Source organism: Acinonyx jubatus, chromosome B4 (assembly GCF_027475565.1).
Source record: "Acinonyx jubatus isolate Ajub_Pintada_27869175 chromosome B4, VMU_Ajub_asm_v1.0, whole genome shotgun sequence".
NCBI classification, from domain to species: domain Eukaryota; kingdom Metazoa; phylum Chordata; class Mammalia; order Carnivora; family Felidae; genus Acinonyx; species Acinonyx jubatus.
Genome location: NC_069387.1, coordinates 42,962,773 through 42,986,671, shown reverse-complemented (window position 1 = coordinate 42,986,671; position 23,899 = coordinate 42,962,773). Strand labels below are relative to the sequence as shown.

The following is a 23,899-nucleotide window of genomic DNA, read 5'->3' as shown; positions in this document are numbered from 1 at the left end:
GAAAACAGTGACTCATTAGAAAGGAACAACATCAGAATCATAGGGGTCCCAGAAGAGCAAGAGAGAGAAATAAAGGTAGAAGGGTTATGTGAGCAAATCATAGTGGAAAGCTTTCCTAACCTGGGGAAAGACACAGACATCAAAATCCAGGAAGCACAGAGGACTCCCATTAGATTCAACAAAAACCAAGCATCAACAAGGCATATCATGGTAAAATTCACAAAATACTCAGGCAAGGAGAGAATCATGAAAGCAGCAAGGGAAAAAAAGTTACTAACCTACAAGGGAAGACAGATCAGGTTTGCAGCAGACCTGTCCACAGAAACTTGGCATGCCAGAAAGGAGTGGCGGGATATATTCAATGTGCTGAATCAGAAAAATAAAGTAATATTCCATTATACACACACACACACACACACACACACACACACACACCCCACTTCTTCTTTAACCACTTATCTATCAACGAATACTTGGCATGTCTCTAGAGGCAAGGTAAACAGCAAAAATGAACTACTGGGATTTTGTCAAGATAAAAATTTTCTCCACAGCAAAGGAACAATCAACAAAACTAAAAGGCAATCTATGGAATGGGATAAGATATTTGCAAGCAATATATCTGATACAGGGTTAGTATTCAAAATCTATAATGAAGTTATCAAACTCAAAAAACAATTCAGCCATAAAAAAGAGTGAAATCTTGCCATGTGTAATAACAGAGATGGGGCTACAGTATAATGTAAGCAAAAGAAGTCAGAGAAAGAAAATACCGTAGGTTTCACTCATATGTGGAATGTAAGAAATGAAACAAATGATCAAAGGATAAAAGACAGACAGACTCTTAACTATAGAGAGCAAACCGATGGTTAGCACAGGGGAGATAGGTGGGGGCATGGGTGAAATAGGTGAAAGGGATTAAGAGTACACTTATCAGTTTTTAATCTCTTTTTTGTTTGTTTCACATTTTTATTTAAATTCTAGTCAGTTATCATATAGTGTAATAATATTTTCAGGAGCAGAGCTTGGTAATTCATCACTAAATTACATACAACACCCAGTGCTCCTCACAAGTGTCCTCCTTTAGGAAGTATACTTACCATGATGAACCCTGAGTAATGTACACAATCGTTGAATCACTGTATTATACACCTGAAACTAATATAACACTGTGTGTTAACTCTACTGGAATTAAAATTAAAACTCAATAAAAATGAAAAAAAGGTTAACATTTTAATGAGGTTGAAGGGAAAAAAAATGCTGAGATTTTTGATGTTTAAGGAGTATCTTCCAATCAAGAAGAATTAAAACTTGTAAAGTACGCAAGGACTTTTCAAAAGAGGTTTCCCTTTTCATTCAGTCTCGTATTTTACATAAGTGAGAAGGCACGTAAAGAATGTCACCTTATGTTGCCAACACTAGGGAATGTTCTGAAAGTGCAATCAGGCCAAGAAGTTATATACAAAAGAAACCGCTTTTATTCTCTCAATGAAGATTCTAGAAGGAAAGCTTTTTGGGTTGCTCGGGGTTTTCGGAGAAAAGTTACAAAATTGATTAACACAACAGCACCTGGATACAAAGCAATTATATACAAAGCAGTCTCTCCAGGTGCTCATTTTTTATAATGTTTCTTTTTGATGGGGAGCAAGAGAGAGAATCCGCAGCAGGCTCCACACTGTCAGAGCTAAGACACATTCGGGAAGGAGTGCAATTCACAAGGGAAGAGTTACGTTGCATTTTGCCTCCTGATCTTGGTGTATGTGTCCTCTTTGGCACAGATCCACTTTCTCTCCGTGTAGTGCCTAGCACTACTGGCACCGTTGTCATTCAAATAGGCACACTCTCCTCCTCCTCTGATAGGAAAACTGCAATGAAAAAGCAGAGTCGCTCAGTTGGCCGCCGGATAGTTCTTCAAAAGCACAGGGAACACAGATGAGAAAATCAGGAAACTAACATTAATTCAGCCTCCAAAATATAAGGTGCATCACCCCGTATTCTCTCTTCAATATTAAAGATTGCCCTGAGAGATACCGATCATCTCTTTTTACAGGCCGGGGGGGAAAAAACACACACACACAACGAGCCAACAAGCAAAATTCACAGAATTTCCCAGGATTCTATAACAAATGAAACGAGGATTCATAACTAAACCAGTGAAAACACAGGGTCCACGCTATTCCCACCTTCTTCCCTTTGGGAAAGAGGAGAGAGAATGCTTGTCTACTCAGCATTTAAGCAGCCTGGCTCAGACATCTGGGTCAGCATTTAGACTAGAAGTTTTTCCCCCATACTGTTTGAAATTGCTCAGGGTGACATGATTTGCCTTTTGTTAAGACACGCTAGCCCTTAATAAATATATTTTTCACTTCTATGGTGATGAACCATTTTCAATGACTGAACAGTTAGCACTATATTTGCTCCTTAAACACTAGAGAATTAGATGAAGTAAACATTACCGTTTCACTATTATAAAGGGAGAAGTAAAGGTCAATCCTAAATATTCATCAAGCATCCACAATGGGCTAGGCACTGCAGATACAACAGTGTATAAATATAAGCTCTAATTCCTAAAACTTAGTGTCTGTCCAAGATCAAAAAGCTAATAGGAGAGACTCTTAAAAACTGAGAACAAACTGAGGGTTGATGGGGGGTGGGAGGGAAGGGAGGGTGGGTGATGGGTATTGAGGAGGGCACCTTTTGGGATGAGCACTGGGTGTTGTATGGAAACCAATTTGACAATAAATTTCATATATTGGAAAAAAAAAAAGCTAATAGGTAAGAACCAGTTTTCAAAACTACCAACGTCTGGTCCAGTGCTCTTTCCACTAAATAAAGTGACATTTCCAATGCTGACTATTTTATCATCATAAAGCAACTTTTCAAAACCTCCTCATATCTTCAGATAAGAAAACATTTAGTGAGGCTCTCTAAATCCAAGTCTTCCGACATTATCCAAAATTCTTCTAGTGATATAAAGATCCAACAGATATACAGTTGAGATTAAATGTGACAATGCTAACTGTACCTGTCCTAAACATTGTAATGATGATCTTATAAATAATAGACATTATTACCATCCCTCATAATCCCTATGTAAATGGTTGAAGACTGATGCAGCGATCAACGAAAATAGTAATTTACCTTGCATTTATATGACATTTAAAGTTAAATGGTGCCACCGTAAATATCAAAATCTCTGATTCTCATATCAACCCTGTGAAATCAATTGGGCAAGTACGACTAATTTTGTTGTGGAGTAAGCAACGGACTTAAAGAGTGTGTAGTTTGCTCAAAGTGAAAGAGCTGGTAAATGACATAGCTGGAGTCAAGTTCACCACCATTCTACTGTGCCACCTATGATAGATTTTGTAGCAGTTTGAGGACGTTGCAAAACCTTCGCAGTCTACAATTTTTTACTTTGTTCCTTTATGACTAATCGCAAAATAAAAATTTTTAGAGAACACACTGGTTTCTGTGTTTGGTTTCCTGCAAAGTGAATTCAAAATATTTGCTCCTTTAAACACTAGATATGTGCACAGTATGGTACAAATATTGCCACCATATTTTTCAGAACTCACCAGCTGGTCCATTCAGTGCCATTTATCCATTTCCATGGTTGGCCTTCTTCTCTGCTGAGCCCAATCCAGTGGTCAGAGGGGCCTTTATACCGCAACAGGAAACCCTTTGAGAAAACAAAGATGATATGCATTAACCCGACATTATCTGGCCTCTACCAGAAGAAATGTTGCTTCTATGCTATCTTCTCAACTGCTCTCACAATTTTCTTCTTTTTAATTTTGTATTGTTTAATAATACATACAGAATAGATATGCTACAGTAGCACAAACGAATATTAAAACTGAGAAAAATTGCTGATAATTTGTTTGCTTTTAATTCAGCATAGTGCCACTTCGTCTTACTACTCCATAATTTGTTTATCTATTCTATTATTGGTTTCCACTAGTATTATTTCAAGTTTGAAGCTATTATGAATGCCTTCATGACATTCGTGGCACCTGTCCTCCTGTCCTGGAATGAATGATTAGGACACAGTAACGGTTATTGTCAATTTTACCAAATGACACCTAATTATTTTCTGATTCTATAATTGTAACAAATCGTATTCATACCAGCATTGTAGTTTTCCACGTTACACATCTTTGTCAACAGGTAGAGTGTCTTTTTATGATTACAAGTATTAATTTCTATATAATCCAATGTATAATTTTCCTTTACGATTAGTGGACTTCTCGGGGAAATCTTTACTCTTTGAAGATGACATTTATTTTTACTTCTCCATTTTTAGTTCCTTGACGTGTACAGTTGGGATACTGACTTCAAGTATTTATTTATTTTTTCTTTAAGGTATGCATTTACAGTTATAAATTTCCCACTCAGTATTGCTTCTGCTGCATGCCATAGGTTTTGGTATGTTACAAAACACTTATGTTTTGCATGTTTTCTTTTCATTTGTTTCAATTCTAATTTCCCCCTGTGATTTCTTTTTTGCTCACTGAATGTTTAACAGTGGGCTGTTTAATTTCTATGTATTTTTGAATTTTCCAATTTTCCTTCTGTTGTTGATTTCTAGTTTCATTCCATTGTGTTTACAAAAGGAACTTTGCATGATTTCAATCTTTTCAAACTTACTAACTTGTTTTGTGGCCTATCACATGAACTATCCAGAAAAATGTTCCACACACACTTGAGAAGAATACATACTCTGCTATTGTTGGGAGGCGTTCTCTGCAGGTCTTTTAGGTCTAATTGGTTTGCAGTACTGTTTAAGACTTGTATGTCCTCATTGTTCCTTTGTCTGGTTGTTCTATCCATTATTGAAAGTGGAATCATGAAGTCTTCAAATATTATTATAGAACTATCTATTTCTCATTTCAATTCTATCAATTGTTCCTTCATATATTTTGGTGCTGTGGGTAGTATATGTTCATAATGGTTATATCTCCTTGCTGTAACAAAATTTTTATCAAGATATAATATTCCTTGTTTCTTGTAAACTTTTTTGCTTTTATCTGTTTTGTCCAACAAAAATATAGTCACACAGCTCTATTTTGGTTACTGTTTGCATGTCATATCTTTTTCCAGCCTTTTACTTTAAACTTCTTTGGGTCCTTAGATCTATGGTGAGTCTCTAATAGCATACAGATGGATCTTGTTTTGTTTTTAGCCAACTGTCAGTCTCTGCTTTTTAATCAGATAGTTTCATCCATTTACATTTAATGTGATTATCATTAAAAGACTTAGTTCTACCATTTATTTATTTTTTATATGTCTTATATGTTTTTTATTCTCTAATTCCTCTACTACTGTGATTTTTATTTAATTGATTTTTTTAAGTACCATTTTTATTCCCTCCTTCTTTTACTGCATATATTTTAGTAATTTTATTAGTGGTTACCTTGGGGATTGCCATTAACATTTTAAACTTATAACAACATAGTTTACAATATGAACTTGGTTATAATGGCAAATGAACATTTTGCCCCATCTCCAACCCTCTCTTCATTATATTGTCATAGACTATATATGTATATGCTATATACCCATTAACATAGATTTATAATTATTGTATTATGAATTCACCTGCTAAATCATATATGAAAGGAGATAAGTTACAAAGTAAACCAAAAGTATATTAATTCTGGCTTTTATATTGATCTATGTGGTTACTTTTATGAGTGTTGTTTCTTCCTTTGGCTCTGAGTTACTATCTAATGCACTTTAATTTCAGCCTTTATCATTGTTTATAGGATGGGTCTACTGATAAGAAACTCACTTAGCTGCTCTTCTTTTAGAAGTATCTTAAATTTTTTCCCATTATTAAAGATAGTTTGGACACATACAGAATTCTAGACTGGCAGGGTTTTTTTAGAATTTAAAATACGTCATTCTACTGTTTTCTGGATTCTATGCTATCTCAGGATAAATCAACTGTTAATTTTATTGAGGATCCTAGGTACATGACTAGTCCTTTCTCTTGCTGCTTTCAAACTTCTCTCTTTAGGCTTTGATAACTTGACTCTAATTTTAGTCTTCATGTACTTTTCTTTGAATTTATCCTGCTTGGAGTTTGTTGAGAATCTTGGACATGTATATTCATCTTTTTCCTCAACTTTGGGAAGTTTCTGTCCATTATTTCTTTACATATTTTTTCTACTTCTTTTTCTCTTTTCCGTCTAGGATTCCCACAATGTATATGTTGGTTTGCTTGGCGATATACTACAGTTCCTTCAGGATGTTTGTTTTCATTTTTAAATTTTCTTTCTATTGCTAGAGAGGATACTTTCAACTTTCTTATCTTCAAGTTTGCTGACTCTTTCTTCTTCCTGTTCAAATATTCTTTTGACTCCTCTAGTGAGTTTTTCATTTCAATTATTATACTTTTCAGGTCCAGAATTTCTATTTGGTTCCTTTTAATAATTTCTACCACTTTATTGATATTCCTACTTTATTTACATATCATTTTTCCTGATTTCTTTTACTTTTTTGGTGTATGGTTTCCCTTAGCTCATTGAACATATTTAATACAATAGATTTAACATCTTTGACTATATTTCAAATGTCTGGACTCCCTCACAGATGGTTTCTGTCAGATATTTCTTCCTGCGAATAAGCTATGCCTTCCTATTCCTTTATACGTTTTGTAATTTCTTTGTTAAAAACTGGACATTATGAATACTTTATTGTGTTAACTCTGGGAATATATTTCTTTTCTTCAGTGATTGTTGAATTTCGATTACTGACATTCAGAGCCATCTGGTTGTGACTTTTCCAAACAATTTTTGCAAAATGTGCATTACCTACTGTGTGTGGTCACTGAAATTTCTATTCTGTTATTTTTATGGTCAGCCAGTTAACTGCCACAGGTCTTCTTAAATGTCTAGCTCCCAAAAGGGGGGGAAAGCAAGTACTGTTTCTTTAAATGTTCTGAAAATCACTTCATTTGGTAGGAGTTGAATGAAAAATGGCAGCCCACCTCTGTGTCTGTCCCTCAGCAAAGAAAAGCAGCAATAACAAATAACACCACATAACCACAATATTTGAAGCACAATGTTCTTATTCACCATCCTGGCTCCAGCAAGCTTTACCAGGAACGTGGCCAGGAGTCCCCATGGCCGCAGGACATGATGGTGTATGGGGAATGGTAACCACTGAGTGGGAAGGCTGAAATTCATGGAGATTAACTGAAATTTACTAACCTCTTCATTAAGTTATCCCTTGGATGCTGCAAGACTCCAGAGCTCCAGATTCGTTGAGAGTTTCTGCCAGTCCAATAGTTGTTTAGGTGTAGGTACAGATTTCAAAGCTTCCTACTCTGCCATCTTCTCTGATATCACTCCTGCCTGATTTATTTTGAAGCAACGTTAACTTCATGCAGATTTAAAATTATGTTTCCCTGTTTAATTTTCTAATTCTGTTTGCACAGTTCTTGCTCATTAGTCAAAGAAAGCACTGTCTTGCTCTCTGGCCACTTTCCTGCTATGAATGTTAAGGTAACTGTAGATGATCCGCTGCAGAATGTAGCACCTGCTGGTTTTCTCTCCTTATGTTAAAATAATCAATGTCTAGGCAAGTGTCTAAACCTGCACCTTAGACATTCTCACATAGAATTACGTAGTGTATTGATGGGGCACATTATTTTATTCTAGACAGAACTATTTTCTTACCAGTTCCTGGAGGGTTTCAATCTGAACAAGATCAGCACCATGTGAGACACAAAACCTCTGGCTGAATGTCCAATTTTTGATGTCATCAGAAAAATAGAAACACTTTCTTTGGAAACCAATCCAGTTTTCTGGGCATGCAGCTTCAAGGCACTCTGGCGGTATTTGATGGGGTTTTCTTCTAGTTACTAAAAATAAAAACAACTTACTTTTATATGTTCCTATATGTACATTATCAAGTGCTTTCTAATACACTTTTCCATAGTTGTGTGATATGCTAAATATATCATCCTTATTTTTCAAACAAGGAATATGATTCTGCAAGGCATTGCATATATTACACAGCAAATGTCAAAGCTGAGATTCAAACTAATGCCTTAGTTAGTGGATGAATTGAATAAAGAATTACTAATGTCTTAAAATCTGGACTATAGATCTGCCTACTTAGATTTCAACAATGCTACCTTTCTTAAAACACTAGGCACACCAATAACATCTTACCAGCCTTAGAGAACAGATAGTTCAAGAGCTCTAGATGCCTTCCTAAATAAAATGAGGGACAGGGCATAGATACCTTTTGTGAATAAAGTTTCTGGAAATGAAATGGTCGGATAGATGTGTGAAGAGTCCCATGATGATGAAAGAAGTGGTTTTACCCTGCGTGTCCTTCTACTAAAGAACTTCCTTCAACTAAGGAAGTTTTGTGAGGCTTTCTCTATTTTGAAGCTGATAGTACTCCATGGGGTAAGCTTTTCTGATACACTTCCCATAACCAGGAGAGATGCTCTCTAAAGGTGAGATTAAAAAGAAGAAAAGTCTCTCCAGGTGGCCTTTACTGATTTGCTAGTAGGTGAGGCTTTTATTTCTATAACCATTTTCTCTAAGTAACCTCATAGCTTCTTTCTTAAATAAGTAATGTTAATTTAAATCTCTGTAGCTTTATTTTTGCTTCATCCATGTATAAGAGATTTTCTTTTTGCTAACAGAATGGCAAGAATAGATCATTCTCTGTGGAATCATAAAAATATTAAAAAAGAAATACGGATCACCTGGAACATGGGAGAGTCCAATGTAAAATCAAATCTTTGTCCCCAACTTTCAAACTAGACAAGAGACTGCTGCGTATGTTGACCAATTTCAAACGAGTCTCCCCTCTTCGTCTTTGTTTTGCAAAGTTCAAGTTTAGGCAGAGCAAGTGATAAGCAATCACTCTACTCGGGGTTTCTGTCCGGAGGTAATCCTGAGCAAATGTCGCACTGAGAAATCTTTAAGCCGAGGATGACCACGGTGGATTATTACTTGTTCTATCTTTTCTTTAACTGTAAGCTTATAACATTTCCATTAAAGATGGTAACGGTGATAGTGATACTGTTTACGATAACAAAATAGCAGCAAACAGTTTTTGAAGATTTTATTTTTTATTAGGTGTATCCAGTTATTTAATGCATCGAATTATTTAATCCTGATTATATTTCAATACACTAAATTTACAATTACTTACTCCATTACCTTTCCATTTTAGAGTTAAAGGTAAACTCCACGTGTCTTGTCTATTAGTGGCCTTTTGCAACCCAGATATTTAAAAGCAAAGAAAGAAAAATACCATATGATTTCACTCACATGTGGAATTTAAGAAACAAAACCAAAGGAACAAAAGAAAAGTAAAGAGACGAACAAAAAGCAGATTCATTTTTTAATGCTCGTTTATTTATTCTGAGGGAGAGCATGTTTACACGTGTATGTGCAGGGAGGGGCAGAGAGAGGGAGAGAGAGAATCCCAAGCAGGCTCTGTGGACATGGGGCTCAATCTCACGAACCGTGAGCTCATGACCTGAACCAAAACCAAGAGTCAGACACTTAACTGACTGAGCCACCCATGTGCTCCCAAAAAATAGACGCTTAACTATAGGGAACAGATGGTTACCAGAGGGGAGGTGAGTGAGGACATGGGTGAAATAAGTGAAAGGGATTAAGAGTGTATTTATCTTGGAGGGCCTGGGTGGCTCAGTCGGTTGAGCGGCCCACCTTGGCTCAGGTCATGATCTCATGGTGCATGAGTTTGAGGCCCACATCCGGCTCTGTGCTGACAGCTCACAGCCTGGAGCCTGCTTCCGATTCTGTGTCTCCTTCTCTCTCTGCCTCTCCCCTGCTCATGCTTTGTCTGAACATTAAAAAAAATTTTTTTTTAATTTTTTTTTTTAACGTTTATTTTTGAGACAGAGAGAGACACAGCATGAATGGGGGAGGGGCAGAGAGAGAGGGAGACACAGAATCGGAAGCAGGCTCCAGGCTCTGAGCCATCAGCCCAGAGCCTGACGTGGGGCTCGAACTCGCGGACCGCGAGATTGTGACCTGAGCTGAAGTCGGACGCTTAACCGACTGAGCCACCCAGGCGCCCCTCAAAAAAAATTTTTTAAGAGTATATTTAGTTTGACAAGTACTGAGTAATTGCAGAAATGTTGAATCACTCTATTGTGCACCTGAAATTAATATAACACAGTATCTTAACTATACTGGGATTAAAATAAAAATTAAAAATAAATTAATAAAAGCAGACCTGTTTTCAGCTAACAGAGTCTGTATAATCTCTTACTGACACCAGAGGGCAGTCACAGATTTTAAAACGTCTGGTATGACTGAATAATAGCAAAATTCACAGTCCAAGGTAGGGCAGTATTAAGTTATGTTACCCGTCAACCATGCTGAGTGGTTTGGATCACAGGCCTCAAAATTAGTTTTCTGTCAAAATAATATGAGAAATTTAAAAACAAATAAAAGTGCAGTAGTCCACACAGGATTGAAAAATTAGTCCCTCACCTATCAGCCATAGTGGCTATACAGAACATGCAGAAGAAAACCAGAGCAGAAAATGATTTAAAAAAAAATCTTTATATACTTTATTTACTGGTTTATATACTTCATTTATATTAGCTTATCAAGGCTCATAACAGCCTTATGAGGTGGATTGATTGATCATGTCTATTTCACAGATGAAGAAATTAGGAATAGATGTTTAATTTTCTAAAAGTTCCACAGCTCACACGTGCAGATTTGGGATTTGAACTCAGATAGTTTGGTGGTGAAAATGTGGATGTGCCTTATCACTAGACTACACCATTTTTCTAACTTTTAGAAGGAAAAATCCCTATCCAAAATTATAGTATGGATAGTATGATTAGAGAAGTTGGAAAACTGGAAATGAAGCCACATATTTAAAATTATATTCAAAAGGATAAAAATATTAGAAATTTATACAATCACTGATCATCTATGGAACACTTATTCTGTACTAAGCTAGGGACTAACGATATAGGAAAAAAATGGTATTTTTCCCTCAAGTTGCTCACCGCAAACGTAAAAAATGCACATACAAATTAATAATTATAACCATCAGGTAGCAAATGCTATGAGAACTCAGGGGTGCAATCAATATTAATATGTTATTCCTGAAAAATGGAAGCACTTTATAAATTTGTCCGAATGTATACCTGCTTTAAAAGGAAGTCAATTCTAATGGAGCCAAAATAATTAGGTCAGCATCCTGCCTATGCCATAGATGAAATACATGACTTTGGGACAATTATTCAACCATTTCTGATTTTCATCACATTTCACTACATGGTGGATTCACATGATTCTACGAAATTTTAAATTTTTTACCAACACGCAGAGTCCGCTACTGTGTTTTAACTGAAAAGAATTTGAGTTTTCTAACAAGTAGCAGTAATCATCGTCTACCAGCTGTGTCCCTGACATTGTCCAAGTTCAATCATACACAAATTTACTTCATTATTTCAACAACAGTAAGCAAACTAAAGCACCGAGAGGGTATTAGAGCTGTCCAAGTTTACAAAGCTGCACAGATGAGAGAGCTAGAATTCAAACCCAAGCCATCTAAATCCAGAATCTGCACTCAGATTTGTGCTTTTAAACTCTGTACTCTGATCGACCTATGAAGGACTAAGAAGTAGGTAATTAGGTGTGATGAGGATGAGAAAAGACATAAAAATGGAGGCGGACGTGAACGTAGTACTTTAACCAATTATTACCTGCGTGTGAATTGCATCATGGATTTTGTTTTATGTTACTCAAGGGCATAGTTTTCCATATTGTTCTGCTAACGCCAGGGCTTATCAGGGAGTCTGACCTCCTGTGAACCATCACTGTCTCCTGGGGCATGTAAGTTTGACAAGGCTATGACTCAACAGTAGACTTTTCACTGAGAAAATGAATGAATAACTTTCTTTGGCGGACTGCTCTTCTATCACAGTAATTCTCAAATATTCTTTGCAGTCAGAAGGAGAAAACAGTGGAAGGCAGCATGTGCTTGCATACTTCCCTCAAAAGTATCTCCCCATCCCCAGGAGTAGAGGGCAGTACGATGGTGAACTGGGAAACCCCAAGTTCTCGTTCCTCCACAAGAACAACTTAAAAAATAAAAACAAACCAAAAAAAGCCCAAGAAAATAGCTGACTGAAACTGGTAAGACCTGTGGAAAACAAAGGTTTATAAAAGTCTACACAAATCAAGCCAACACCCAATCAATAAAGGCCATCTTCAAAATAGTAGGAAAACGTGTTTTCTTCTCATGCATGGAATACCTTCTGACTAGTGCAGCGGCAGTTTGGGCCTAAGGTAGAAGGCAGCCCCGTCCCCTGTTCCCTCTCTCAAAATGGAGGGAGCAGAACAGACATTTCTCTTACTAAAAAGGAAAAATTTCAGTAGAAGGACTTAATATCAGATTTGAGCAGTAGAAGAAAGATTCAGGGAAGTTACCAGTAGGACAACTGAAATTATCAAGGAGGAGGAGCGGACAGAAAAAAAGAATGAAGAAAATGAACAGAGCTTAAGGCACTTGTTGGATGCCATGAAGCAAACCCACATACGCATCACAGGGGTCTCAGAAGAAGTAGGGAGACAAAGAGTGGCAGAGAGATTACTGGAAAAAGTAATGGCTGTAAACTTCCCAAATGTGATGATCTAAACATTCAAAAACTCAGCCAATGCCCAGTAGGATAAATACGCCCAAACCTCACCCTGAGACAAATCCTAATAAATTGTCAGGTCAAAGATAGAGACAGAGTTTCATTTCCGTGGGGCTTTCTTACTAAGTTTCCACAAATGAAACTTGAGTTGGAAGGGATTTATGCTACTTTCTGTCCTGGACCTTAAAAGACTGAGCAGCCCTCCTCATTGTACCCTATTCCTTTCTTTCAGGAAACCCAGCCTTGATGGTGGCACCTTACAGAAGCCAATGATATCTTAAGAGAATAATGGAAAATAGCAGCCCCACAGTCTTATTCACTCACAACAGAATTATTGAGAGATCAAAGAAGTCTCTATTTTTTAAGCCACCATGGTTTTGTGGTCCTCTATTTTTTGAATATTATCTCAGCCTAGATCCTATTAATACATTGTTTAAAAATTGCTGTGGGTGCCTAGGGAGGTCAGTCAGTTTAAGCATCTGACTTCAGCTCAGGTCATGATCTCACGGTTCAGAAATTCGAGCCCCAAGTCAGGCTCTGTGCTGACAGCTCAGAGCCTGGAGCCTGCTTCAGATTCTGTGTCTCCCTCTCTCTCTGCCCCTCCCCTGCTCACACTCTGTCTCTGTCCCTCAAAAAAGTCAACATTAAAGAAAATTATTGAATTCTTGGCAAATATTCAAGCACAAATGCAATTTCATGAATCAAACACATCAGTTTCTACAGCTCTCTTTGGATGCGTCCTCCATCAGGACCTACACACACGATCTTTGAAGTAATTTTAATTGAAAATGTAATTTCAATTATATTGTATGCCTGAAACTTACATAATGTTACATGCCAACTATAGCTCATTTCTGATATATCCTTAACCTAAGAAAATTGTTTAAAAAGAAAATGTAATTTGAGAGTAAATTTATATATAGATATATTAAATATATAATATATATTTGTAAGTAAATATTTATACATATATAATATATATAGAAATGTATACATATATATAGTAAGACTACATGATAAAAGGCCTAGCAATAATATAAATTAAAGCACAATATGACTGGCAATTGGGTTCTACCTTCTGCAAACTCTGAGCATTCTATTAAGTTTGTAATAATGTGACCCTTATATTACACAATTAAAATCTTAGACCCCACTTACAAGGTTATTGGAATTTAACTCAACTGGTGAAATGAAAAAAAAAAAAAAACTTAGGAACTGTAAAGAACAGGGAAATTATCAATAAGTCCTCTCTTCTTTTGGAAAGTGGACTTCTCTAGATGAACAAAGATTACAAATTACTTACCTACAACGTATATAATTATTCCATTCAATATAAGTATGAAACATGTGATGATGAAGGAAAAGGCTCTATTTCGTTTAACTTTAGTAGAATGCTTTTTTGAAGGAAGATAATCTGGAAAAAACATAATGAAAAACGCGTTCTTGTTTCAGGTTTTTGTTATTGTTGTTTTTTTTTTTTTTTTTTTACGTTAACTGCAGAACAGACCTCAGACTACTAGAAGCATTAACCGACAAAATGTTACTTCCTCTTCATTCCTTTTCACTAGGGGGGACAACTGGCCTGTCATTTTATGAATGTACAATTTTGTCTCTGGAGTTTACTTGCTCACAGAAGAACTGATCTTAGTGCACAAGCCATGAAGTGGCTTTGCACCTGTCCCCCAAAACTAAATACAAATCTCATTCTATTTCCAGATCCAGCTACCAATTTACTAGAAATGTAAGAGAGGGAGAATCATGTTAATTAAATGACAGGAACGAGAGCAACAAACTTCAGACTGTTGTAAGTTCTACGTGAGAAATTATCTTGAAACTTAAAAAAACATGGAAAGCACATTTTAAAAAGCAATCACAGGGGTAGCTCTTTTTATTTAAGTCAAAATTAAAGTGAGAAAATGATTCTCGTCAAAGTCAATTTAGTGTTATTCCTAAAGACTGCCTAGAGGGCTTCTGAGATGGATGGCAAGCTTCTTTATCTGACAAAGATAGTATTTTTTTTTTTATTGAGAGAGAGAGAGAGAGGGAGGGAGAGAGAGAGTGTGTGAGCAGAGATGGAGCACAGGGAGAGGGAGAGAGAGAATCCCAAGCAGGCTCCACACCCAGCATGGATTGTGAGATCATGATCTGAGCCAAAATCAAGAGTCAGCTGCCCAACCAACTGAGCCACCCAGGCACCCCAGACAAAGACAGCATTTAACAAGGACGCTCACCTTAGAATAATTCATTAAGCTGTATATGTGTTTTGTACACTTTTCTATATTTGTGTTGTATCTCAAAAGACCCTATGTTATCTAAAACCTGCTGTAAATGTTTTTTTTTAATGTTTATTTTTGAGAGAGACACCATGAGCAGGGGAGGGGCACAGAGAGAGGGGGACAGAGGATCCGAAGCAGGCTCTGTGCCGACAGCAGAGAGCCCGATGGAGGGCCTGAACTCGCGAACCATGAAAACATGACCTGAGCCAAAGTCAGACACTTAACTGACTGAGCCACCCAGGCACCCCTAAACCCTCTTGTCAAATTTCCTGTTGGAACCCTCTTCAGAGTCCATCACGTGGCCACCATACACACTTTTAGCTACTTCTTTTAAAGACTTTCTTGGTGAAGCAGGCATATTTTCCTGTAACATTCTATCCACACTAGAAAGTTTCTCATTAATGTTTCCCAGAACGATCAATGGTTGATGCACACCCAGGAAAGATCTGAATAACACAACAAAGGATCCAAACACCAAGCCGACATTGGAATTAGAGCCCACAGAATGCCTGAACCAAGCCAGAGTAATTGCCGGCTAAAACCAAAAATATCAATGCATCCCAAAATGTAAACAAAATCAAAAGTCTCGTAACAAAATGTTCATTCAAACTGTCCAGAACACAGTCCAAAATTACTCAGCATATGAATGGCCATGAAAATTTCAACGAACGTGGCCAAAGACAGTCAACGGAAGCCAATGCTGCGATGACAAGATGTTGGAATTATCTAACATATACTTTGAAAGCAGCTCTTATGGAAATATGAAAAATCCCAAAGGAATAAAGAAATAAATGAAGTCACTCAACAAGGATTAGACATCATCTTGTCCTCATATGAGCTGCCTTTTCTCTAAGTCGAGGACAACTTTTATCAAAGACAAAAGAAATTTTTTTCACTCCTAAATTATACCACTTCGATTTTCTGCAACTGGTCCAAAACGTTTTTTTTTCCCCCACTTACTAACTCATCACATAAAGCCTTGAATACAAGTGGTTTTTTACAGTTTCAAGCTTTGTATAAATGTATAATATATATAATATATATATAATGTATAATATATATAATATATAACGTATCTCATATAATATATATGAGATTATATGTGTGTATATACATTTTCTTCTTACTGTTCCTCCAATTTTAGATAATTCCATTTGAATGCTGTACTGTTTTTCCTTTGCCTTCTGTTTACTTTTTTTACTTGCTAAAAAACTCCATACCGTTTGCCTTTTCTTTGCTTTTTATTTCTATCTTTCCTATGTATGAGCTTCCATTGTAGATTTCCACCTCATTTTATTTATTTGTTTGTTTACTTATTTATTTTTAGAGAGAGAGAGAGAGAGAGAGAGACAGTGAGTAGAGGGAGAGAAAGAATCCCAAACAAGCTCCCTGCTGGGCATGGAGCCCTACATGGGGCTCAAACTCACCACCCTCAGATCATGCCCTGAGCCAAAATAAAGAGTCAGACGCTTAACCGACTGAGCCACCGAGGCGCCCTTATTTTTTACCTTATTTACCAATGATAGTACCCTGCATCTGTAGGACACTTTAAAATGTGCATTGTTCTTTTCGGTGAAATTCACTGTTATTAACATTTACTAAGTTTTAACCTCATAATTTAATTTTTAATTCCATTTTCTTACGTTTGAATTTTTACTATTTGTGAACTGATATTTATTAATAAAATACGACTGTATATGTCAGTGAGATTCATTGTTACAAGGTTTATCCTCCGTCGTCAATGGAACCGGACTCGACTCTCTGACATCTTTCCCTAACAGTTCTGCCTCCTCACTTGTTGGCGCAAGTGTACCCAAGTAGCTGCATATTTTTACACCAATCGTAAACCTGCAATTTATAACCTCTAGCATTCCATCTCTCAGCCTTGAAAACTCTCTCCAAAAGACTGTCTTCCCTGTGCAGAAACCAGACCCGCATTACTGCTCTTATCTTACCGCCCCAATTCCCACACTCACTGCATACAGACCAGCTTCTTACTTGGGTTTCTCAGCAATTCCACCGGCACACAGGCTTTCTCCACACAATTGCTATCATGCATTTTGCCCCTACATCACAGACAGCTAACAAGTGGCTTCAGATCGCTTCCAAGCCAAGAGAACCACCTCTCCTTTCGGTTTAGAACTTCCTCATTTACACACCCGCCTCACGAAAAGAAAGGGGACCACATGAGTCAGAAAGCAGCTTGCCTTCAGAGAAGGTGGGTGCTTAGCAAAAATTTCTTTTCTTTTCTTTCTTTTTTTTTCTTTCTTTTTTTTTTTTTGCAAAAATTTCTTTAAAACTCGGTCATGGGAACAGTCAAATTTGTTACTGCTTGAGCATTACCAGAAGTACTGCTGTGAGGATGGAGGAGGTGATTCTCAGGGGCAGTAAATATGACGCACATAAAAAAGCGAGGGCAAGCCTAATCTCCAATTAAAACCTATTCTCAAAAGCTCATTCTCCCTTAAAAAAATTTTTTTTTAAATCCAGAATCTTTGCTGGCCTTCCAGTTAACCCTGAAAACTCTCCAATACCTTAAAAGACGTTTGCTCCAATGCCCTCAAAGAGGTGTTTCTGGTTTGTTTTTGTTTTTTTTTTTTTAATCGGCCCCTTCTGGTTCTCAGCGTAAGCTTGGGGTCTCTCAGCTTGTAATACCATTGGCAGAGTAAATATGAATTGTCAAGCCGGCCCTTTTTGTATTTTTTCACAATTTTGTCATCAAAGGGGACAGAAAGTAAACTTTGATAGGTTTCACACTATACTGGAGTTCCTACATAGGTGGCACAATTAACAACATCAGTTTTACTATTATTATCATGGCATGATAACAAAAACCTACAGTTTATTACCCTTTACCATGATCTAGGAACACGGAGAAAAGATTTACACACATGTTCTCATTTAACTGGTGCCGCTAAATAATGGGGCTGACATTATTACTTTTATTTTAAAATGAGCTCCTCGAGTTAAGGGCAAAGCCATTTGTCTACATTCAGTTACTGATAGATGCCATGATTAAATGATCTGTCTGAGGAACTAGTTTGAAACTAAGACCCCCCATAGTCAGTAAAGGTCAAACGTTGACCTTGTTAGTCAAAAAGCCACAAAAAACCCTCTCAGTTTCTGTTCCTGAAACAGCTCCTCTTAATGAGCAAAAGAAACAGAAAACTAGTGCATACAGTCCCGATGATGTGTTAGCTACATGAAAAACTACCTTTCTAAAACACAAGGGCTCTATATTAAACTGTGTGAATTTCATGACTTATAAGCCCTAAGATTCTGTTCACTCTTCTTATCAAATCCTGTGTCTAACAGGTGTTACCTTATACATGATACACTGGCATGTTTTTACACGGTGAAAAGACAGAGTACCCAGACAGTTATTTCAAATTTCACTTAGAAAAAAGGATTTTTTTTTCTTTTCCCAAACAAGATTTTTTAAAATGAGGCATATATTTAAAAGGCACAAATGAGTGACTGTCTGGCTGTGGCGAAAATGCCCTTCAAGGTTCCCGTCACTACTCAATAGAAGGGACTCTCTCAAGTGACTAATGTAAAAATAATTGTAACAGGTTTTGTTTTGTTGGAACAGCTCACTGATAAGAAACTATAGGAAACAGCAAAACCTCATGAAAAGTATTTAGTCCTACTTTACCTCTGCCCCACTTTTCTTGGCCTTTCTGGTTTTGACAACAGAATAAATGACAGATGTATTCAATGTGAGGAAACATAAAAGATTGTGTGAAAGACATGGCCTTTGGAGCAAAATACTCTCAACTCAAACACAAGTCTTATAGCCTGGTAGTTGTTTAACTTTACGTGTATATGGTAGGCAGAATATTGGCCCCTCAAATATTCCCCGTCCTAATCCCCAAGCCTGTGGATATGTTACCTTACATGGAAAAAAATTTAAAAATGTCTTTAAGAGGGGTGCCTGGATGGCTCAGTCAATTAAGCATCCAACTTTTGACTTCAGTTCAGCTCATGATCCAAGGCTATGGGATCGTGGCCCTCATGGGTCTCCATGTTGAGCATGGAGACTGCTTGAGATTCTCTCTCTCTCTCTCTCTCTCTCTCTCCCTCTGCCCCTCTGCCCTATTCACGCTCTCTCTCCCTCTAAATAAATTTTTTATTGAAAATAAAGAAAGTTGAGGCGCCTGGGTGGCTCAGTCAGTTAAGCATCTGACTGCAGCTCAGGTCATGATCTCACAGTTCATGGGTTCGAGCCCCACATCAGGTTCTGTGCTGACAGCTCAGAGCCTGAAGCCTGTTTCAGATTCTGTGTCTCCCTCTTTCTCTGCCCCTCCCCTGCTGGCACTCTGTCTCTCTCTCTCTCTCAAAAATAAGTAAACATTTAAAAAAATAAAACTAAATTAAAAAACAAAAAAGGTCTTTGAAGATGTGGTTAAGAATCCAGAAATGTGGTCCATATATACAATGAAATATTACTCGGTGGTCAAAAAGAATGAAATCTTGCCATTTGCAACAATGTGGATAGAACTAGAAGGTATTATGCTAAGCAAAATGAGCCAGTCAGAGAAAGACAAACATCATATGATTTCACTCATATGTGGAACTTATGAAACAAATTAGATGAACATTGGGGAAGTGGAAAAAAGAGGGAAGCAAACCAAAAGAGACTTAACTATAGAGAATAAACCTAGACTTGCTGGAGGGAAGGTGCATGGGGAATGGCCTAAATGGGTGATGGGTATTAAGGAGGGCACTTGTTGGGATGAGCACTGGGTTTTATATGGAAGTGATGAACCGCTGGGCTCTACCCTTGAAACCAATACAACATTATATGTTAACTAACTTGAATTTAAATAATTAAATTTTTGAAAAATTAAAAAATTTTTAAAAAATGAAGACTGTTAAGATGGAGAATTATTCTGGAATATGTGGGTGGCTCAATTTAATCACATGGGGATCTTTGTTCGAGGAAGGTGGCAGCGTTACCCAGAGAAAGGCTTGAAGGAGCTGTGCTGCCATCTTTGAAGATGAAGCAAGAGGCCACAAGCCAATGAACGCAAGTGGCTTCTAGAAGCTGCAAAAAGCAAGGAAATCGATTCTCCCCCAGAGTTCCAAAGAGAACAGAGCTCTACCAACACCCTGACTTTTGCCTATTAAGATCCATTTTGAAACTCTGACCTCCAGAACTATAAGATAATAATTCATATTGTTTTTAAACCACAATGTGTGGTAATTCATTATTTCACAAATTATTACAGCACATTAACTAAATTCTCTCGCCCGCAAGATCTATATGGTGACAGGCTTGCTCTGAAAAACGAAATCTATGATTTAGGTAAAGGTGTCCAATAAACCTCAGCTTAATACTTAGTATCCAATAACTATTAATTTATGCCTGCTTCAGGAAACATTATGAACTTTAGTATCTAACATCTTCCTGATGAAGCTTTGGTCTGGAGAATACCAACAACCTTTTTTCTGCTGGGTTCAGATAAAGCCATTTCCCCCAAGTGGACCACTGGCCAGAGATTACTCTGATTGGCTCATGCCTGGGTTAAAATATTCTGAACATCAATGTTTCTTCAAGGGTAAGAGTCATGGCGGGGGGGGGGGGGTGCCTGGGTGGCTCAGTCAGTTGAGCGTCCAACTTCAGCTCAGGTCACGATCTCATGGTTTGTGAGTTCAAGCCCTGTGTCGAGCTCTGTGCCGACAGCTCGGAGCCTGGAACCTGCTTTGGATTCTCTGTCTCCCTCTCTCTCTACCCTTCCCACCTCCCTCTCAAAAATAAATATTAGAAAAAGCCGGGGGGGGGGGAGGGTAAGAGAAATGGTGTGTTTCATCCTAGTGCATCATGAAAAGAATCTGAGAAAAATGAGGGAAGCCATCCAGACAAAGCGACTATTGCTAAGTAGCTCAGTAAGGAAGGCACCCTCTTCAAGAAGCAAAACATTGAACATGAGCAGTTAATGATGAACTGTAACTGGGGAGAAAAATGACTCTGTGCAGGACCAGGTACATGGACATCCAGTCTGTCCAGGAGCCGATCTCCATGCTCAAAGGGGCTTTATACTCAGTTTAATATGCTACCTTCAATGCTTTCAACTTATTACTAATATCTAAACAAGACACTCCAAGCTTTTATTTTGCACGTGACCGTGCAAATTACGCAGCGGGCCCTGACCCTTTGTGCATAAAAGAGGTGGTGTAGTTTTTGTCTTTCATTTTTTTTTTTTTACTTACACGTTTTTAGGCACACCTGGGTGACTCGGTTGGTTAAGCCTCAGATTCTTGGTTTCAGCTCAGGTCACAGTCTCATGGTTTGTGGGATCAAGCCCCACGTCAGCTTTCCATTAAAAGGAGTTGGACCACACAAATCACATGACCACTTTGCCGGCTCGCTTTGACATGTTACCATCAATGTCTAACTTGCCTGCCTCAGAAAGCTAATGAGGCCAAGAAGATGCTAATTCTGATGGAGCCTGGCATACCTGAAACTTCCGGGGGTCACTAAGAACAAAGACCGGGGTTTAATGAGCATCAGAGTTTAAAATATTGTGACTTCCAGTCGGCTAAGCATCCAACTTCAGGCTCAGGCCATGACCTTGCGGCTTATGAGTTCGAGCCCCGCGTCAGGCTCTGTGCTGGCAGCTCAGGGCCTGGAGCCTGCTTCGGATTCTGTGTCTCCCTCTCGCTCTCTACCCCTCCCCCTCTCATGCTCTGTCTCTGTCTCAAAAGAAAAAAATAAACATTAAAAAAAATGAAAATATTGTGACTTCCAGAAAGACTGGTGGAGTAGGAGAATCCTGAGCTCACCTGGTCCCATTGGTACACCTAAATAACACACACATCAGTGTAGCTCACCTAGAAAATGACCCCAAGACTTGCTGAACAGACTCTCCACTCTTTTTAATTTTTTTATGTTTATTTATTTTTGAGAGAGAGAGAGAGAGACAGAATGTGAGCAGGGGAAGGACAGAGAGAGAGGGAGACACAGAATCAGAAGCAGGCTCCAGGCTCTGAGCTGTCAGCACAGAGCCTGACGTGGGGCTCGAACTCACGGACTGCAAGATCATGACCTGAGGCGAAGTTGGATGCACAACTGACTGAGCCCCCCAGGCGCCCCTCTCCACTCTTAATCATAGAGAGGAGGCCACATCAAAACTGGAAAGATGGCCTGGAGACAGGCTGGGAACCAAACTAAGCTGCAAGGCTCATCACAATAGGGAGGTACACCATAGGCATGGAGAAGGGAGAGGAAGAGACCCACGCCGGGGACCCCAGACAAGGGGGACTTGCACTGAGAAGATGAATCCCCATCATGTCTGCCTTTGAAAATCACAGGGGCTTAACTTCACACGTTTTTATAATCAGCAGGGCTTAACACCGGAAACTCTAACAGTTAGCAGGTTTGGTTCTGACGGAGCTTGAGGGTGACAGGGAAACTGAGTTCCAACCCTTAAAAAAAAAAAAGCATAAGAAACAACCCCACATACACAGATATAGCATAAGAGCAGCAGTTTGAAAAGCATAGCATATGGGGTATGCAGTAAGGTAGACTTATTTCCTGGCCTCAGAGCATGTACAGGAGGGGCAGATATCTTTGGGACACTTCTCTAAGAAGTGCCCTCTGGCTGGTGCCATCTCTCTCCTTGGCCCACTAGCCTAGATACATGGACACCTGTGGGAATCAGCCCAAAGACTCTCCACCTAGCTTTGCTAACGGTGCACCCTGCCCCCACATTCTCCTGCAGACTACACCCTCCAACCATTCTCATTCAGCAGAGTCCCTCTAAAGTGGATGCAGGTCTCATCCCCAACAATGGCCAGCACCACTCCAAAGTGACTTGTCCTGGGGAGAGGGTAAGATAACCACACACGTAAGACTCTAGCCCCAGCAGTGGGTTGAGGCCGGGCGTCTATCTGGTCTGACCCAACTCAAGCCCAAGGTGGCCTAAGACTGGCCCTTTAACATCACGGAGACCAAACCCTGCCTATAACAGGCCAAGAGAGCCATTGCAAACAACTAGACTGAAGGCAAACACATCTCAACCATAAAATAGGGCACACCTCTTTGCTCTGCTAATTCATCACCTTCTAGCCTCCCACTACCATAACCACTGACCTTTTTATTGTCTCCATAGCTTTGCTTTTTCCAGAAAGTCGTATAGTTGGGATCATAAACTTTTTCAAATTGATTTCTTTCACTTAGTAATGCGCATTTAAGTTTCCTCCAAGTATTTTCATGCACTGATAGCTTATTGCTGCATACTGCCTTGTCTGAATGTTCCGTAGTTTGTTTAACCACTCAGCCACTGAAGGACATCTTGATTGCTTCCCAATGTTGGCAATTATGAATAAGGCTGCTGACATCCTTGTGCAGGTTTTTATGTGGATGTAAGATTCCAGCTTCTTCGGGTCAATACCAAGGAACATGATTCTCTATTTTGACCATTACGTTTGGAGACTCTGGGAGCTATACGTCCTTATTTTAGTAGGGAGTCAGCTTCTTTAGATGTAGCATGCGCACTCTGGCCCACTTTTGGGTTCTGTGGTTCCAGTGACAATCTTCAGAGTCAGTGTTATTTTGGTCTTGGTTTATCTGGTACCACAGGGGCTCCCGTGGTCTCCCCTGGTGCTGCAGGAGGGGGGCAGAAGGAGCATTCTCAACCCGCCCAGCCTGGTGCATCCAGCTGGAAGAAGGGAGCCTTCAGCCACAGAAATGAAGAAAACTGCCTGGACGGTGTGCTTATTAGGGTGTGTTCACCCCTGCTGGCGTTCCTGGCCTTGTGGTGTCTCTGCATGGGAGAGGAGAGTCTCAGGTCTGGAAGGGTGAGTGCTTTCTTCAGCTGCTTACTGACAGTGGGGATCCCAGTAGATCCCTTTCACTAGCCTTACTGGACTTGCCTGGTAGTGTTAGTGGGAAGCCATCAATCAGTGCAAGAGAAGAATCTACCTGGGTTGTCTTTTATTGTTAGGTTGGGGGTCA

The 23,899-nt window shown here is 38.7% G+C and overlaps 1 protein-coding gene and 2 long non-coding RNA genes across 5 annotated transcripts in view; 1 reads left to right on the top strand and 2 right to left on the bottom strand.

Annotated features, from left to right (window-relative positions):
* Positions 1 to 1,634: 1,634 nt before the first annotated feature.
* Positions 1,635 to 17,151, bottom strand: CLEC2D (C-type lectin domain family 2 member D). Of its 2 annotated transcripts, XM_015086135.3 has the most exons (5): positions 16,939 to 17,142; positions 13,968 to 14,078; positions 7,683 to 7,867; positions 3,576 to 3,679; positions 1,635 to 1,862 (listed from the first exon to the last, which is right to left on the bottom strand). In XM_015086135.3, the coding sequence occupies exons 1-5, from the start codon at positions 16,997 to 16,999 to the stop codon at positions 1,724 to 1,726; spliced, it is 600 nt and encodes a 199-aa protein (XP_014941621.1). In that variant the 5' UTR covers positions 17,000 to 17,142; the 3' UTR covers positions 1,635 to 1,723. The 2 variants fall into 2 exon arrangements, with proteins under 2 accessions (XP_014941621.1, XP_014941622.1); XM_015086136.3 differs by lacking the exon at positions 13,968 to 14,078 and having other exon boundaries at positions 16,939 to 17,151.
* The window catches only part of LOC128316347 (uncharacterized), a 9,261-nt gene continuing 2,221 nt past the window's right edge, over positions 16,860 to 23,899 (top strand). Inside the window, exons 1-2 of one of the 2 annotated variants that reach the window (XR_008300102.1) lie at positions 16,860 to 17,158; positions 23,525 to 23,742. This is a non-coding gene — a long non-coding RNA (uncharacterized LOC128316347). The remainder of the gene's footprint in view (positions 17,159 to 23,524; positions 23,743 to 23,899) is intronic. The other variant, XR_008300101.1, reaches the window with a different exon arrangement.
* LOC106987820 (uncharacterized) overlaps positions 21,136 to 23,899 on the bottom strand; it is a 21,805-nt gene continuing 19,041 nt past the window's right edge. Inside the window, exon 4 of the long non-coding RNA XR_001432253.3 lies at positions 21,136 to 23,708. This is a non-coding gene — a long non-coding RNA (uncharacterized LOC106987820). The remainder of the gene's footprint in view (positions 23,709 to 23,899) is intronic.